The sequence below is a fragment of the Heterobasidion irregulare genome (assembly GCF_000320585.1).
Source record: "Heterobasidion irregulare TC 32-1 unplaced genomic scaffold scaffold_04, whole genome shotgun sequence".
Taxonomy (NCBI): Eukaryota; Fungi; Basidiomycota; class Agaricomycetes; order Russulales; family Bondarzewiaceae; genus Heterobasidion; species Heterobasidion irregulare.
Genome location: NW_009258200.1, coordinates 2,696,646 through 2,712,995, shown reverse-complemented (window position 1 = coordinate 2,712,995; position 16,350 = coordinate 2,696,646). Strand labels below are relative to the sequence as shown.

Genomic DNA, 16,350 nt, shown 5'->3' with positions numbered 1-16,350 from the left:
GAACACGTGAGGCCGAAAGCTCTTGTTTATTCCCTGCTCTTGGTAGTTCATCCCTTACAATAATAGCCTATCTATTGCCCCTACTTATCAGTCAACGCCATTCTCACACAGAACATGCAAGGCACACTTACAATCTGCAGCTCACCGTTGTAGTCGCGTGGTGACCTTTCTCCGGATTTTTGCCTTGCATGGCCGATACCGAACTTCCAGAGTACTCTCCTCGACCCATACAACCCAGGCTTACTGATACCAACCCATTCAAGTGTCAGCACAAGTTACACCTAGAGAACAATAAGGGGCGAGTATGGATCACTCTGCTTATCAACAGCCGCTCGCAGAATCCCAGCAACATGCCATTGTTTTTTGACCAGGATGTAATCTCGGGTGAAGTGCATTTAGACCTAGATCGACCGGAGAACATCAAGGGCCTTACAATCACAGTAAGTTACAAGCCATGGCGGGTTATAAATCATACTAATGAGATGGTTTGTGGTCCAAGCTGAGCGCCGGAACGACAGCAGTGGGTCAAGAGGAGGAGCTATTTCTCAACGAGACGTCCCCATTATGGTCCCCCCATTCGTCATCGAAGATATCAGGAACACATACATGGCCATTCTCTATCACGATACCCGCGGAGACGTCCCTTTCATTGTCCAACAAGACTGCCTCCACGCGGTACCCTCTTCCACCGAGTTTCTCAGAGCGCGCAAGCCCAGCCTATATTGACTATAAGCTGACCGTCACTATCCGTCGTGGAGCCTTTCGGGTGAATCAAACGTCAGTAGTGCCTTTTCCTAATTGGCCCGCGACTGATCTTGATCCAATTGGTATACTTTAGACTATCAACAAGTTTTGTACACCTCCCACGGTCTGTCGCAGAGCCCCCTTCAGCGCTCCGCGCCCTTGCATACCGCGAGGGTACACCACTCCTCGCTCCCGAAGTTGACCCAGATGGATGGAAGGTATTACCTGCCAAGAATATCACAGGGACGCTTTTTGCGGCGCGTTCACCCGAGGTACGATGCACGGTATGTACCTACCTTTCAAAGCGCCATCATGAGACTGAACTGCGAGTTCTAGCTGGCGATTGCTACACCTGTGTGTCTTTCACCTCGTTGTTGCCCAAATAACGTGTAATGTAAGGATGATATGCAGGTCACATATGCATCAGACTCTCCGGTCCCTCTCATCCTCACGTTTCAAAGCACTGATGCACAAGCTCTCGATCTGCTTGCTTCAAAACCTTCCGTCGAACTGATTCGCATTGTTGCGATTGGTTCTGGAGCTTCTGACGAGGCTGTTCCTCGTAGAAGCAATAATACATTCTACAGCACCATCGCTCGTGCGGCTTTCTTTCCCTCTGAGGACATTGGGAAAACAGGCAAAATAACACTCCAAGGCGAGTTGCACGTTCCGAAAGGCATCAAGTCTAGCTTCACGTTCCCTCGTTTGTCACTCAAAGTGCGTATCTCTTTTGAGTGACAACTCTGCCCCTGATACATCAATGGCATGCTCTTTACAGTACATTATCGCGCTGCTTCCGCCTCGTGTTGCAGGATTTGTGCCGTCTATAGATGCCAACGACCATCTCATTTCTGAACGCGTCACTATTACTCTCGCCAGTGCGCCAGGCATTCGCATGCGCTCGTACGCCCCTCCTGGATACGTCCAAGAAACAGAGATCGACTACAATGTGTCTGCAGGATATCTGGAGAACGGCAACCAGAGATTTCTGCACCACTCAAGGTAATGACGCGTTGCACGTGACTTTCTCAGCATGTGCTACATTGGCCCTCGAGAGCGAATGCTGCATTGTATCCTCTATTTTTACCACTGTATCGACTACTCCATAAGATCCGAATTGGATCAGTCGCGAATCCCTAGCTTCTGCCCCTCGTTGGGTTACTTATCTTGCGACTTACTTTGTGTTATTCCTGCCTGTATGCTGCGTTACATAGATCTTGGACTGCTGTACCGCATTTGTCGCAGTTTGGTTGGGCGTCTATGAATTTGTCCGATAGCCCGACATCACAGGCGCTATGGATCACCAAACTCGTCGAACTCACCTGCAACCTCATCGTGAGCTCCCCGTCTCACAGATTACAATAGGCAGTTGATGACAGAAGAAATGCGATTTCGGTATGGACGTCGAAGGGGATGGTTCGTATCGCACCTCAGAGATCACTTTGAGCTGTACTGCTCCGCCGCCTTCACATTATCCGTCGGACTATCCATCGCTTACTACATCGGTTTCTTCACCACGCTCTTCTTCTACCTCCCTTTTGTCCTGTTCTGCATCCCGACACTCGCAGTGTTGGACGCGTTTGACTTGAAGAATGGGAACCGCCTTCGGTGGTCACGCATCCATCAACTTCGGTTCCTACTATGTTGCTCGTGGTGTTTGTTCATGGTCCTCTCCCCTCGTTATCCATCATCAGGTCCATCGTCATACCTCAATCCTTCTGCGTCTATTCCTCCGCTGAAGAACGAGACGTACTTCATCGTTTCTAATTTGTACAACTCGGCCGCTGTGCTGCCATCATGGACACGAGAGATGAAGGCGCTCATCAAGCATCTCGGACCTGACAATGTTTTCGTGGCAATCTATGAATCCAACTCGCAGGATGATACCAAACGCTTACTACGCTCGTTCGATGATGATCTTATACAAATGGGCGTGAAGAGGAGCATCAGGACGGAAGATACTTCAGGACGAACTCAGGGTTGGTCTCTGGGTGGACATCAGCGTGTACAGTACATGGCCGAAGTTAGGAACAAGGCGATTCAGCCTCTGGCATCCGGTCACACCAACGGGCGTCCATTCAACAAAATCTTGTTCTTCAATGACGTCTATTTCGATTGGAGTGAGCATTTCTTTCCTGTCGTTCTATGGCCATATTATTCCACACATATTGCTCAGGCTACTCCATGCCGTGCCAAAGTAGAAGGCCGCTTCAGTATGTTTGAGATATATATTGACTTTATATATACTGGTAGGAAATACGATGCGCAGCGACTGTCTTGGGATTGGCCGCCATTTCTGTTGGATGTGTCAGTATTTATCTGATACATCTCTCACATAGGATCTATTGTTCGCCTTCTGGGGACGAAAGACGGCGAATTCGACATCGCATGCGCACTCGATTTCGACGGCATTGGGCTCTATGACATGTGAGCCTTTTTCTGATACCCACATGTTTCACCTCTGTTCTCATGAAATTGATTGGCTCAGATGGGTTACTCACGACGCCTGTGGTCTTCCGACGAAAGAAATATGGCCGTATTTCTCCACAGATGATGTTGCTATTGATAATCTTCGCAAGGACTTGCCTATTGAGGTTTCATCCTGCTGGAATGGCGTTGCTGCTTTCGATGCTCGCTGGTTCCTTCCTCGTGAGTTGATTTCACGCTCACTTTACTGTATAACCTTGACCGTTATCCTGCTCTAAAACAGAGCAATCGCCCGATGGCCAGCTTCCGCTACAATTCAGAGACAACTCACAATGCGCAGCATCCGAGTGTTTCCTTGTATCCTATGATATGCACTTGGCAAATCCGCCGACTCAGAGACCTCGAATATACATCAATCCGCAAGTGAATGTCGGTGAGCGGCTTGCCTCCTCCCTGATCACATTCAATGCTCACTGCCGTCTCCTCCCGTTCAGCGTATACACCGCTCCATTTCTTAATACACTGTAGACTCACGCATCTTACTATCTCGAGGCCATGGCGCGTCATCTGGGAAGATTTGATTGCGCATAGATGGTTCGGGTGGGTATCTGACAATATCTGGTTGAAGCCAGATAGGTGCGTCGGTCAGGGAGGGATATGGGAGGGGGTGATCAGAAGACAGGGATGCCCTGGTGTTGGTGTATGAATACCATATCTTGACATTAGGTATTGCTTGTTATCTAGAGCTGTATATACGGAAGTTTTGAGGTGACAAACATCGCGCTGGATGACTGCACCTTCGACTCAGCCACCAACGTGAGACTTGTTCCTCTACCAGCAGCAACACCCACACAAGGGGTGCTACACCAACTGCGCGCTGTTCGCTCCACGCAACTCTGCTCTGGAGCCATTGGCCCGAGATAGTTCTGGTCATGTCTGCCGCGCCTTCTACTCCTCGAAGAACCACGTTTGCCGGTCCTTCCACCCCTCTTGCAACCCCAACCATCACGCGCCTTGCAGGTGCCAGTGCCGTGCAGGCCTCGCCCCACTACCAGACCACCCGCAGACATTCACTCTACGGAACAGAGGACCGCGTCGTCATCGACCCCGGCTCGCGCATATGGAAGGTGGGGTTCAGCGGCGAAGGGCGTCCACGCGATGTGTTCATGGTGGGTCCGCTATGGGGACTCAGGCGCGCGCCGGACATGGCACAGAGGGAAGAAGAGGACAGGGTTTTGGAGGCGAGGTTGCAGGCCAAGCTGAGAGAGGTCTTTCATGAGTGAGTGCGTGCTTTGGTTGGTTAGGCTAATGGAGCTGTACAGGGTTGTTGATACGCGCCCGAGTGCAGCTCTTTGTTAGCAGATCCAAAATCGCGAAAAGTCATCTTAATAGAGCATCCACTGCTGCCGGTGTATATCAAGGAGATGCTGGCAAGGATTCTGTTTTCTAATCTGCAGGTACCATCAATATCGTTTGCTTCGAGCCATCTGTTATCCTTGCTGTCTGTGGGCAGAATAACTGGACTCGTTCTCGACTGTGGATTTCTGGAATCTACCGTTCTTCCCGTGAGTTAGTTCATTCTTTTTGTTCCCCTCGAAGAATATTTAGCTCTATTTCTCAGATATTTTCCTCCCGCCCACTCTTCCCGCATCTCCGCACGACGCCCCTAGCCGGTTCGCGGCTTTCATCTCACATCCGTGCTCTCATCCTCCTTTTCGGAACCTATCTGCCACCTCCGACCTCCCTCAGTGCAGCCGCGAACATTCCTGCCGCAACCCGGTCGACACGAGTGCCACAAGAAGTTCTGACCGATGTCGTCCTCGACGAAGTTATCACCCGCTGCTGCTTCGTCGGCACCCCCATCGACAATAGGTCCGACATGCGCGTTATGTCTCCCGGCGAAGACGAACCGATGGACTTGGACCTCCCGCCGAGCAGCGACATGACGCCGTCCGAATCTGACTTCTCGCGCGTCGGCTCCGCCGATCTGGAGAGCAACAACGAACTTTCGCAGCCCGCTTCCTCCGGGTTTTCGATCGTGTCGCGCTCGCAGATCGCCCCAGAACGCATGACAAGGGGCGAGACCCATCTGCAGGCCCTTGCGAGCCTCTACACGCGCCACTCGACCGCGACAGAGCTGCATTTGAAGGTCGTGCCACCCGTCGCGCAGCAGACAGGGACGGGGCGGGGCACCTTGATTATCCCTGGATGGATAAGAGAACGCGGAGCGGAGGTGCTGTTTGAGGGTGGAGACGTCGATGAGAGCAGCGTTGCAGAAACGATTCTCGATTCATTGCTGAAGGTGGCTTCATATACGATCCCTTTTCTCCGTCTGCCGACATTGATAACGAAAAATCGCAGGTCCCAGTGGACCTCCGAAGGACCCTTGCGTCCTCCATACTCATCGTTGGAGGCACGGCAATGCTCCCAGGGTTCATACCACGTCTCCACTTCGAGCTCCTCCACGCCATCACAACTTCCCCATCGTCGACCGCGCGCCCACCCATGCGCCCCGGACGCCCGCGTCCACCGGCATATGATCGCTATGCATCACTGCGCCCTCTCGTACCGCTCTTTGCTATACTCAACAACCCATCTCCGCGACCGCCCACCAGCGCGCCCGGCAGCGCGAACGCGGGAAAAGCGCCCGCATTCACGCCTGCGACTATGGCGTGGGTTGGAGGATCGCTTGCTGGGTAGGCTCTTTCCCCGCCGTCCACCGATAGCTCACCTCCAACGTTGATCACGCTTTAGTGCTCTCAAAACCGGAGGCACGGAAGTGTCCCGCGAGAAGTGGGACGAAGTCGACGGGCAACAGGATCAGGATCCGGACGAGAGTATCGCCGTCTCTGCGGTCCTTGAGGAAGGAGAGATGCATCGTGGTGGGAGGACCGTGATTCCTGACTGGACGCGGACGGCGCTGCCTGTTGGTGCGCCCCCCGCAAATCCGCGTCCACCGCCCGAGGCCACGCCTTCAATGGCTGCTGTTGGTGCTTGATTGTGGACCCTCTTTCTCATTAGCTCTCACATACCTACTATTATGTTTCCCTCATAATCTGAGCTTCTTCTGATAGCGCAGCCCTGCGTCAGAAATGACTTCCTCATCAGTACGCGATGCAATATACAGTATGTCAAGGCACTCGTCTAACGCCGAAACAATATGGACACATTCGAAGGTCATGAGGACGTCGGCCGTCCGAGTTTATAGAACAGAAGCATGATCGCGAGCGCCCAGTGCTCAAACTTCTCCTTCGACATGAAGAGCAGAGCCTGTGAAAGCACAGCTTTGGTGATCTGTGCACCCATGCCCTGTGCAGCAGCGCTCGACGTGAGTATAACGCAGACGATGAGATGGGCGAGGAGTGACGAACCTGATACCAGCCAAGGAACCCGTGGTGCCTCCACACGCGAATGAGGATGTCCAGCGCACCGGCGTGCTTGGTGCCCTTGTGATGATAGCCCGGAGGTGGTGGTGGGACATGCTCCTCCTCTGCCGTTTCCAGATCCACGGTGCGCGTCTGTATGCGGACTTTGGCCATGATGTACGGGTACGTCACCTACAAAGGGCGGCTCGGATTAGCGACCTTCAGGTCCTACGCCTCAAGGGGCGGGTGATGTGATGATATGAGATACGCACGACAGTGGCGAGCGTCTTGCTGAGCGCGCCGAGCATGAAGGACGTCCATGGACCGAGCTTTGTGCCCGTGCCCGCCTTCTCCTTCGCCAGCAGCAACACGCTCTTGACGCGCTCGTATGCGCCGTACGTGATCGCGGGATTCACAGTCAGTACGAGACCGGGCTTGAGACCCAACCACAAGCCCGTCACGCCCTCTTCGCGTATGATCTCCCGCGCAACGCCGAGGAACGAATCGTCCAGCTCCTCTTCCTCTTGTGCCTCCTCAGCCTCCTTGCCCTTCTCCGCATCCGCGACCCCGTTCTCGCTCGTGGAGTCCACAGCCTTGCCCTTGCCCTTACCCTTCCGCTTGTCGAGGGAGTGCCCGATCTGCTGCCGCGTCGCGATGACGGCCACGGGGATCGTGAACACCTGCGCGAGTGCGCCCGCGAGCGCGCCGAGGGCGAGTTCTGCGGCGGTCGAGAGCGGGGGCGCGGAGGCGCCGGCAGGGCGACGGGCTGCGAGGCGTTTGATGTAGGACATGCGCACGAGCGAATAGAAGAAGAAGTACGCGTACTCTGTAGAGTGATTTTGGACGGAGAGCGGAGAGGTCGGGGAAGCGTCAGGGGTGTATGCGCGCGAGACTAAGGTGCGAGGACGCACGCATCGAAAAGGTGTTCAGCATCGTTGCTCCGAATCCTCTGTAGTATCCTGCTACGCCTTCTTCTTTGAAGATGCGAGCGAGAAGACCTGTGACAGAGAGATCCGAGGGGCTCCCGTCCGCGTTATCGTCAACATTAGCGGCCTGAATCCGAGTCTTGATCCTATAAAATGATTGAGCACCCGGCATCGTGTCGACCATAACTCTCGAGCAGAACTCACGTATCTAATGGGTACACGACACTGCTCGATATGAGTACGACACATCTTGAGGAGCGAGCCGAAACTCACGCATTGCTGAAGCAGCCACCGAGAGCTCCGGCGAGGGCGTAGCCGAACGCGGTGAGCTGCTGTTGCTGTACCGGCTTTGATTGTGCTGCCATGGTCGATGGATGCTGGTGGTTGGAGAAGAGACGGTTGAGCGTTCAATGCATGAAGTTGTGGGGAATGGGTATTCCGAGAGGAGACCGGGTATAAGAGGCGGCCGCACGGCCATGATCACATGAATGCGCCCCCTCCCATGACCATTCAACGATGCTGTCGGCATTTGCACCAAAGGGCCAGTGAGCGGAAGACCTTTGTGCCAGTGCTCGCGGACGCCGACAGCGTTGCAAGGGATACACGCTGCACGGCGCAAGCCCGCAGCTGCGCTATATACGCTCGCGAGGCACTCTAGACTCTGCACTCGACTCGGTCTATATCTGTCTAGATCAATGTTTCTTTCATTTTGTATCTACGTTTCTTCTTCGTCGTCGTCGTCGATCTGCATCAATAACATGGTCTCGAAGGCATCATCGCTCTTCCTTCCCGACATCCCATGCGCACCTACCCCGCCAAGGAGCCCAGCATCGTCCTCCGGCACAGGCCATCGCATCGACTCGGGCCGACGATGCGCGATCAGAATGAACGCATCTACAGATGCGCCGAATCGCTTCCATGAAAGATCTGGCGACGTGGAAGCAGACGGCGATGTGAGCACAGGCGTGAACGTGAACCAGAGGCCGAAGGCACTCCAGAACGCGGTTTCTTTCGCCAGAGACCGGATTTTGTACGATACGATCACTTCGGGAGGGGACGGAAGAGACGATGCTGAAACAGGGACGAACGGCGGAGATGTGAGATGGAGGAGCGTTCGAAGGAGGGGCGCGAGAAGCTCTGGAAAGTAGACCTGTGGGTGCACGGTCGTTTCTGATACGGACACCTGCACAATGCAAAACACACGTACTAGGTCGCTGCAGACGATGTGTGTTGGATAGCGCGGGCGTGCTTCTGATGGCGGATCTGCTCGCAGACCTAATTCCTCCGCAAGCGTGTCGGCGTGTGCTCTGCTCCCCCACGGGAGCGCGCGCACCCACACATCGCGCTCTGTCAAGGCTGCGTGCTGCTGCAGATTTTCCTGCAGCAATGGGCACACTTCTGGAAGGTCGGTCAGCACGACGAGATTGCTCGAGTCCGTGCCCGTCCGCGCGAGTCTCTCAGCAAGCTTCAAGCCCACGATTCCGGTGCCGGAGCCGAGCTCGACGACGGTCAGCTGCGATGCCCCATGGGGATCGAACGGGGGATCAAACGCGTGCGAAGGCGGTGCGTTGAAGTAGAGGGTGAGCAGATACGCGGCTTCCCTGGGGCGACGGGGATTATGCAGGCAGTATGTCACTCATCGAAGGCGTGTCGGGCGAATGGCAGGACGAATACCAGACTCTGCCCGCGATGCCATATTTTTCGATCGCGGCTGCTTGGGCGGACGCGTCGAAGGCGAAATGGGAGACGTAGGGGTCAGCCGCAGTGACGGGCGCGGTCAAGATGGTTTGTGGGTGCTGCGAAGGCGAGATGGAGAGGTTTTCCGGGAAATTTGGGTTTGCCATCATCAATTCCTGGTGGTGGCCGGTATCTGATAGACCCTGCATTCGCACAGTTTGATGTCCGACAATTGAAATTTTGCATTATTGCTTGAGATAAGTCAAGGTCGGTGCATCGAAGCGTTCTGGGTGGAAAGCTACACGCTCTAGCACACTCTGTGCTATTGTGGTGTGGGATGCCTCCGCTACTCGCAGGAAAATTCAACCTGTACCACTGCAGGAAAATCAAGCTCAGGTGCCAGACGGAAGGGATTACGTGATAGGAGGACCTACTTGATTGGGTGGATTGGACCACTCAGCGTTTCCTTGATGTGCGCACACAACCATGGTGGTGCCTCGCTAGTAGATTTCTAAAAGATCCGTTCGTTATTGACAGGGCTCGAAGTTCATGTTCCCGAAGTTGGTGGAGGGTCAGCAGATGAGCGTTGCAGTCGGACTCATGAATAAAATTTATTTGATTGCACCTAATAGTGACTAGATTCTGTTCGTTCAAAGGCCCTGTTTGCATCTCAACCCCGTCACGGTCAATCGCTGTCTTTCGCCCCCATGGTCAACCTCCGTCGTGTCGAGGACAGGCCTACGCCGAAAGCGGTATACAACTGGAGGGTGTGGACGCTTGCTAGCACCGCGGCATGTGCTTCGATGGTGATTGGGTGAGTTTGCTGTCAAAATCTCATATTACCCCGCAATCGCTCTGCAAGCTCCGGCCGTGCCCCCTTCTCCTCGCCCACAAACCTTCACAAACTTCCCTCCTATGTGTCAATCTCCCCTTGTCCTCTTTCGTCCCGAAATCGCAGATAACGCGCTCCGTTTTTCCTTTTTCTTCCTGGTTTTCTTTTGGAGGGCATGAGCTACCGATGCCGTCTAGCGAGAGATAAAACGACCGATTTGTTGATCTTTGACTTCAATGTTTCCTTCGATATGCGCTTGCAGCGCCGTCTAGTGATATTATAGAATATCGTCTGACAGAGTCTGACGCGCTTGAAATATGTTCTGCACAGATATGACTCCGCCTTTATCGGCGGCACGATGGCTCTCAAATCCTTCACGAACGAATTCGGCACACTCTCCGCGACGACAAGCGCAAACGTCGTCTCGACCTACCAAGCCGGCGCCTTTTTTGGGTCCCTCTTCGGATACCCACTAGGCTACTTCTTCGGGCGCAAATGGGGCCTCTTCGTCGCGGCCTCCATCTTCTGCGCCGCGTCGGCGATCATGTGCGCTGCGTCGCACCATACGGGGCTGGGGCCGATGTACGCCGGGCGCGTGCTCGCGGGCGCCGCTATCGGCAGCGCGTCGAACCTCGCGCCGATGTACATCGCTGAGATCGCGCCGTCGAGTATTCGGGGCCAGCTTGTGGGTCTATACGAGCTGGGATGGCAGATTGGCGGCATCGTTGGGTTTTGGATTAACTTCGGCGTCGATCGGAATATGGCCCCTTCGCATCGTGAGTGCTCGACCTGGTCACGAACACAGACCCTGTAGGCAGATCAGAAGAGAGGATATTGACGAAGTCACATAGGACAATGGCTCATTCCTTTTGCCATTCAGCTAGTTCCGGGTGGTTTGCTCCTCATCGGTTCTCTGACGCTCATTGAATCCCCACGTTGGCTGCTTGAACACGGTGACAAAGAGGACGCCATGCGAAACCTATGCAAAATTCGCAATTTACCTCCATCACACACATACGTCATAGAAGAGATGTCTGCGATGGAGACTCAGCTAGAGCACGAACGAGCTCTCGTCGGGACCAGTTTCTGGGGGCCCTTCAGGGAAACCTTCATGGTCGGTAATATCTTCAAGCGAGTGTTGCTTGGCTCAAGCTTGTTTGCGTTCCAAAATGGAGCGGGTCAGTCCTCGTTAGCACCTCTTCGCGCAATCGGCTGACGGCAGATGATCATCAGGAATCAACGCAGTGAACTGTGAGAATAAGCTCTCCTGCCATGTTTTCGTCCCAGGATGTCTTACCTCGTCCTCCTTCAGATTATTCTCCGACAATATTCAGATCCATTGGTATCACGGGGACCAGCACGTCCCTTCTGACCACCGGCGTGTTTGGCATCATCAAAACGATCGGCGCCGTCATCTGGATCTTGTTCTTCATCGATCACTTCGGCCGGAGAATAATTCTCATGACTGGGGCGACTGGTGGTGCAATTTTTATGTTCTGGATTGGCGCATATATCAAAATTGCAGACGTCAAGCATAAGCATGCCACCGACGGTCTGAAAGGAGGAGGAATCTCTGCCCTCGTTGCTTTCTATCTCTGGACAATTTTCTATTCCACGTCGTGGAACGGGACGCCTTGGGTGTACGTGACCATCACCCCCCTGACAACAATATTGTTGTTCTGATCTGACCCTGACATCATATAGCGTTGGCGCTGAAATCTTCCCGCAGCAGAGTCGGACCGTCGGCCAAGCGTGCATGGCCGCCAGCAACTGGCTATACAACTTTGCCATTGCGCGGGCCACGCCGCAGATGTTCGCCAAGATGGACTATGGCGTGTACATCTTCTTCGGAAGTCTCATGGTGCTCGCCATTCCCTACGTCTACTTCGTCCTTCCAGAGACGAAGGGTATTCCGCTGGAGGCCATGGACGAGCTGTTCGATGCACCCGTGCCGATCCGCAAGGCGCATGGATGGATGGTCGAGAGGCTGGGCGATCGTAGTCATGCCCATGGAGGGAAGGATGATAAAGGGAGCTCGCCAGAGGAGGAAGTTGTTGACGAGAAAATGTACGCTGAAGAGCGGAGGAGCGAGAACGTCGCGCTCCGTCAGGTATGAAGCCAACGAAAGTGATGTATTTGTACGTCTTATCTGGATTTTATTGCGTGGCGTCTGGACGAGGCTCGTAGCGCAAGCAAGAGCATGGTGCCTCGCTTTCACCCAGGCCTGAGCAGGTCTGCACTATGGCGAGAAGGCGGTGAGGGAGACTCTGACCTTCAGTACTCCAGTGCCAGTAGGGGTAAGAGGCTTAGCGAGATGTCGGCGCCGTGAAGTAAGATGTGATGCATGTGATGGCTTGGAGGATCTGTGATTAGGGTGGGAGGTGGCTGCTGGGATGGGCGGAGAGCGTGGACTGTTCCTATACGATGCACTATAATCAGAACGAGGCCTACGTCAAGCCCTCAAGGCCTCAGCGCCCCATCGCTCAGCCTGGAAGCTACACGCGATGTAAATCTGAGCGCCAAACAACGTATCATTATAGCCACATACAAAACGTCTATCAGCCTATAACATGCATGCAGAATATAGCATACTGAACGACATAGCAGGGAGATTGAAACCCGATTTTATTCATAATTGCAACGGCACCCTGCACTCTGCGTGTGGGTCAATCAACTTTCCCCGCACAAAGACAGCATACACACCTCTTTCAACCATCCTCTTTCAACCATCACACGTCCTAGCATTGGAATTCTTCTCCGTAGAATTATCAGTCTGCACCCGCCGCCGACTCAGAATTCGACTCCTCTCTATCATGCAGATCGGTATCCAAGGGAGGGAGACCACGTTCCATGGCAACGCACTTCAACTCTCTGAGCTGGGCCTCAGAAGCCTCAGTGTAGAGAATTCGCGCCGCCTTCACTGATTTCAGCGTGTCCGTTCTAGTATCGATCGCCTCCGGCTCTTTGTCGACTAATTCAGTTTCCGTACGAAAGAGGTTGAGGATGTTGATGCCAACCTGTACCCCTGCTCGCACCGCATCATCTGACAGTGTTGATAGGGATTCACGTGTGTGAAGAGGCTGATAGAGCTTGAACCAGTATAATTGCGCCCAATCAACAAAGGATTTACCTCTGGCTTATTGTCAGTCCTTACCTGGAGCAAGTGGTAGCGATCCGTGTGAGCGTGAATCGAGGCCTCGGGTTTCTCTCCATCGGCTTCGGGAGGCCTTTGCTCATTGGGGTATGTTGGTCACTATCGCCTCGAAGGCAGGTATTTTTTCTGCTATGTGTGGCAAGTGAATTGAAGCAGTGGGGGCAAAGTACCAAGTGAAGGAAGGAGATGCATGTTGAAAGTGGGCAGTAGAGTGCGTATCATACCACCTCCCGTCTCGTTTGCGGTATGCTGAATCAGCAGACCGAATCCTCACTGAATCCTCTTCCGACTCAGGACAGTCTCAAGACCCAGTGCAAACAGTGTGCAACACCCTTGGATGCGACATCTCTAGCCTAGAGATTGTTACCAGACGGCATCATCATCGTCCACACTTGATCATGGACAGTCCTCGCCTCCCGCAGCAGTTTATCGCACTTGCTGGGTTGCGTGCCCCGATTCGGTATCATCAACAATGTGTGCCATTCCATGCCGTCGGTACGCCAAGAAGCATGTTTGCTTCGGGCCTTGGCATCCCAAACGTACAAATACAAAAGCGCCGAGGCCGTCATTCATTGATAGCCCTTGCTCTTGTACAAGAACCGCAGCAGCTCCCAGTGCCTCGTCCACGGCCCCGCGAGCCTGTCCTGCTGCCTTGCGTATAACAAGTAGACTCTGCGTCTACGCCCACACTCCTTCGGACCCTCTTTTTCTGACAGACGCTTGGACTTATAACGCTCCGTGGTCTGTGTGTTTCCTGGCTCGATGCGTTTGACTCCACTGCGCCATGTCTTTTTTCTCGTCTCGGCACTGGCGTGGACAGCATCCTTTGCGCGCGCTTCGGTTGTGACATTCCCCGAGTCGCCCCCGAGTGGACATGCGCAAGTCGTGCAAGATAACTTTTTGGGTATCTCGTTCGAACTGAGCTCGTTCGACACGTTATGTGAGTCTCCATCTGATTCACACTCTCTCCCAGTTCACCAGGGCCGCCTGTATTCTGAATCCTCTGCGCGCTGACGCTCCTCGTCTCTGCGAAGTACGGAGCATGTCCAGTGGGCGTGGAGGGGTCTTGACAAGGCCGGGCGTTTGCTGTGTGTTTCTGGTTATTAGGTTTCGTAAAGATCGCACAGCTGCTATCACATGAGTGTGTTGCTCTTGGGTTGTCTCTAGGATCCGACAAAGGGCAGGGCTTGGCGTGTTTCGCATTGAGCGCCAGAAGATCGCATCAAGACATTGCGGAGCATACCTTCTCCTTGCCTAGTGTCGGTCTGGAATCATCTCATTTCTATGCTCTGCTACGCCGCATCCGATTCACATTGGGCCAATTCATGGCCCCCGCTTTCTTCTCTTTTCTGCCATCTTTGAGTTGACTGACATGGCTGTGATTAGGGGGCCAAACAAAAACGACCATGCCATCTGCCATTCAAAATTACCTCTCCAATATCCGTTCTCGTATCACTAATAACCTCCGCATCCGCATCGGTGGCAATGGCATGGATAGTTCCACATACGTCCCCGGTCAAACTCAGATGGTCGTCCTGACCGACCCTAACGCGTACTTCAATGATATCCCCGTTGATTTTGGGCCAGTTTTCTTTGACGTGCTGAATGCCATGGCAGACGCGGTTGGAGAGATGCAGTTCATCATCGGTCTGAGTATGCAAAATCCAAGCCAAGACTCGAACGTGATCGAGCTTGCCACGGCAGCAGAGCAGATGCTGGGAAGACGTTTGGACGCCATGTTACTCGGAAATGTGAGCAGAACCACATCAGTCACTGTCATATGATCGCTCTTATCACCATCCTGCAGGAACCGGACTTGTATGCTGGCCACGGAACACGGGACGCCTACAATCTGTCCACTTATGTATGCTCTTGATGAACATTGACCAAAGGCCTGTATTCACTCTTGGGTTTCCAGATACCGGAGATTCAGGAAGTCCTCATTGATATGCAAAACTCGCCAGCCGGTAACCTAATTTCGACACCCATTATCGGTGGACCCACTACATGTTGCAGCTGGTACAGTATTTCTCCATACACTTGTTTCATATAGCTCATGTCTAGCCAGGGACCTCGACGAAGTAATTAACGCAGGTCTTGGAAGCCTCAACTACAAATATTATAGGTAGGTCGAGTTTGAATCTTTCATAATGGACGATCTTGATTTCGGTCGAACAGTATCCAGCATTACCCTACATACTACTGCAGTGGCCCCACAGATGCCAACACGAACATGTCTTACTTTCTCTCGCACACCAATGGTCGGTCCGCTTTCATCTTCTATCATTCGAAACTGACCCTGCGATAGTCCCTGCGTATGTACATTGGAACTCTGAGGGTGTTGAGATAGCACAACGATCAGGCGTGCCTGTCCTCATCACTGAGTACAACACTGTTTCATGCGGTGGTTCTCCGACAATCTCCCCCACGGTAAATGCATTGACTGTACTATTATAACGCTCTACTCATGTGTTACAGTTCGCCGCGTCTTTGTGGGCAGTTGATGCCGGTTTACAATTCGCCGCCTCAAATATCACCGCAGCTTATCTGCATACGCGAGAATATGGGATCACCTACAATCTCTTTGATCCTCCGTCAGCGAACACATCCTCCGATCCCAACTGGCGCACGGGCTCGCCTTACTATGCGGCGCTTATTCTAGCTGAAGCTATGTCTCCCACCGGCAGCATCGTCATTGACCTCAACATCGATAACTCGACTACGAACGTCACGAGCCATGTCGCGGGGTATGGCATTTACGATGAGGGCGGAACGGCGCGCGGGAAACTGGTGTTGATCAACTACTCCAACGATACCGCGCACGATTTCGTCATTCCCCCAAACGTGACGACAGCCTTCGCTCTGCGGGTGCTTAGTGCGCCGAGCGTGAACGAAGAGACAGAGATCGACTGGGCGGGGCAGACAGTGAGAACGAACGGCGAGTTGGACGGAAGCCAGACAACAAGTTACATGGCATGCCACGATGGCTGTACCATCACGGTACCGGGTCCTGGCCTTGTGCTCGCTTTGCTAGACCCGAACTCGTCGGCCACGGATACATTCTACACGGGCAATTCCACAATTGCGGGTGCTGTGGGATATATCTCGGGGGCTTCATCACTGGTCACAGAGTTTTCGATGTTGTGGGCCATGCTGTCCTGGTGCTTTATCGCTTTGCTACTGGTATTGTTCTGAGTGATGAAGTCATGTTTATTTATTTATGTA

At 53.4% G+C, this 16,350-nt stretch overlaps 9 protein-coding genes across 9 annotated transcripts; 7 read left to right on the top strand and 2 right to left on the bottom strand.

The window, feature by feature from the left end:
- Positions 1 to 188: 188 nt before the first annotated feature.
- On the top strand, positions 189 to 1,482 carry HETIRDRAFT_316031 (uncharacterized protein; the record flags this gene model as incomplete). Its single annotated transcript, XM_009547363.1, has 5 exons — positions 189 to 440; positions 500 to 777; positions 839 to 1,028; positions 1,081 to 1,098; positions 1,156 to 1,482. 5 exons carry the CDS (start codon positions 189 to 191, stop codon positions 1,480 to 1,482), a joined length of 1,065 nt encoding a protein of 354 aa, XP_009545658.1.
- Positions 1,156 to 2,008, top strand: HETIRDRAFT_474540 (uncharacterized protein; the record flags this gene model as incomplete). The annotated part of the gene is made up of 3 exons (XM_009547362.2): positions 1,156 to 1,461; positions 1,523 to 1,647; positions 1,704 to 2,008. Exon 3 carries the CDS (start codon positions 1,778 to 1,780, stop codon positions 2,006 to 2,008), a length of 231 nt encoding a protein of 76 aa, XP_009545657.1. The 5' UTR covers positions 1,156 to 1,461; positions 1,523 to 1,647; positions 1,704 to 1,777.
- A 108-nt stretch (positions 2,009 to 2,116) lies between these two features.
- Positions 2,117 to 2,967, top strand: HETIRDRAFT_165684 (glycosyltransferase family 69 protein; the record flags this gene model as incomplete). The annotated part of the gene is made up of 2 exons (XM_009547361.1): positions 2,117 to 2,864; positions 2,921 to 2,967. The coding sequence occupies 2 exons, from the start codon at positions 2,117 to 2,119 to the stop codon at positions 2,965 to 2,967; spliced, it is 795 nt and encodes a 264-aa protein (XP_009545656.1).
- Positions 2,968 to 3,115: 148 nt separating this feature from the next.
- Positions 3,116 to 3,877, top strand: HETIRDRAFT_165683 (glycosyltransferase family 69 protein; the record flags this gene model as incomplete). Its single annotated transcript, XM_009547360.1, has 4 exons — positions 3,116 to 3,171; positions 3,233 to 3,393; positions 3,455 to 3,604; positions 3,666 to 3,877. Coding segments are annotated over 4 exons (579 nt in total), but the record flags the coding sequence as incomplete, so codon positions are not given.
- Positions 3,878 to 4,103: 226 nt separating this feature from the next.
- On the top strand, positions 4,104 to 6,169 carry HETIRDRAFT_127391 (uncharacterized protein; the record flags this gene model as incomplete). The annotated part of the gene is made up of 6 exons (XM_009547359.1): positions 4,104 to 4,146; positions 4,192 to 4,450; positions 4,520 to 4,736; positions 4,793 to 5,473; positions 5,533 to 5,867; positions 5,926 to 6,169. The coding sequence occupies 6 exons, from the start codon at positions 4,104 to 4,106 to the stop codon at positions 6,167 to 6,169; spliced, it is 1,779 nt and encodes a 592-aa protein (XP_009545654.1).
- Positions 6,170 to 6,240: 71 nt separating this feature from the next.
- HETIRDRAFT_68460 (mitochondrial carrier protein) lies at positions 6,241 to 7,827 on the bottom strand (the record flags this gene model as incomplete). Its single annotated transcript, XM_009546414.1, has 6 exons — positions 6,241 to 6,480; positions 6,543 to 6,728; positions 6,809 to 7,362; positions 7,448 to 7,608; positions 7,667 to 7,687; positions 7,736 to 7,827. 6 exons carry the CDS (start codon positions 7,825 to 7,827, stop codon positions 6,349 to 6,351), a joined length of 1,146 nt encoding a protein of 381 aa, XP_009544709.1. The 3' UTR covers positions 6,241 to 6,348.
- A 425-nt stretch (positions 7,828 to 8,252) lies between these two features.
- Positions 8,253 to 9,396, bottom strand: HETIRDRAFT_383456 (uncharacterized protein; the record flags this gene model as incomplete). The annotated part of the gene is made up of 3 exons (XM_009547358.1): positions 9,137 to 9,396; positions 8,670 to 9,063; positions 8,253 to 8,612 (listed from the first exon to the last, which is right to left on the bottom strand). Coding segments are annotated over exons 1-3 (966 nt in total), but the record flags the coding sequence as incomplete, so codon positions are not given.
- A 450-nt stretch (positions 9,397 to 9,846) lies between these two features.
- qui (MFS quinate transporter) lies at positions 9,847 to 12,142 on the top strand (the record flags this gene model as incomplete). The annotated part of the gene is made up of 6 exons (XM_009546413.1): positions 9,847 to 9,953; positions 10,302 to 10,747; positions 10,823 to 11,149; positions 11,205 to 11,222; positions 11,284 to 11,611; positions 11,676 to 12,142. The coding sequence occupies 6 exons, from the start codon at positions 9,847 to 9,849 to the stop codon at positions 12,085 to 12,087; spliced, it is 1,638 nt and encodes a 545-aa protein (XP_009544708.1). The 3' UTR covers positions 12,088 to 12,142.
- A 1,745-nt stretch (positions 12,143 to 13,887) lies between these two features.
- Positions 13,888 to 16,320, top strand: HETIRDRAFT_58167 (glycoside hydrolase family 79 protein; the record flags this gene model as incomplete). The annotated part of the gene is made up of 8 exons (XM_009546393.1): positions 13,888 to 14,065; positions 14,512 to 14,876; positions 14,933 to 14,989; positions 15,044 to 15,144; positions 15,194 to 15,250; positions 15,304 to 15,386; positions 15,434 to 15,555; positions 15,604 to 16,320. 8 exons carry the CDS (start codon positions 13,888 to 13,890, stop codon positions 16,318 to 16,320), a joined length of 1,680 nt encoding a protein of 559 aa, XP_009544688.1.
- Positions 16,321 to 16,350: the final 30 nt, after the last annotated feature.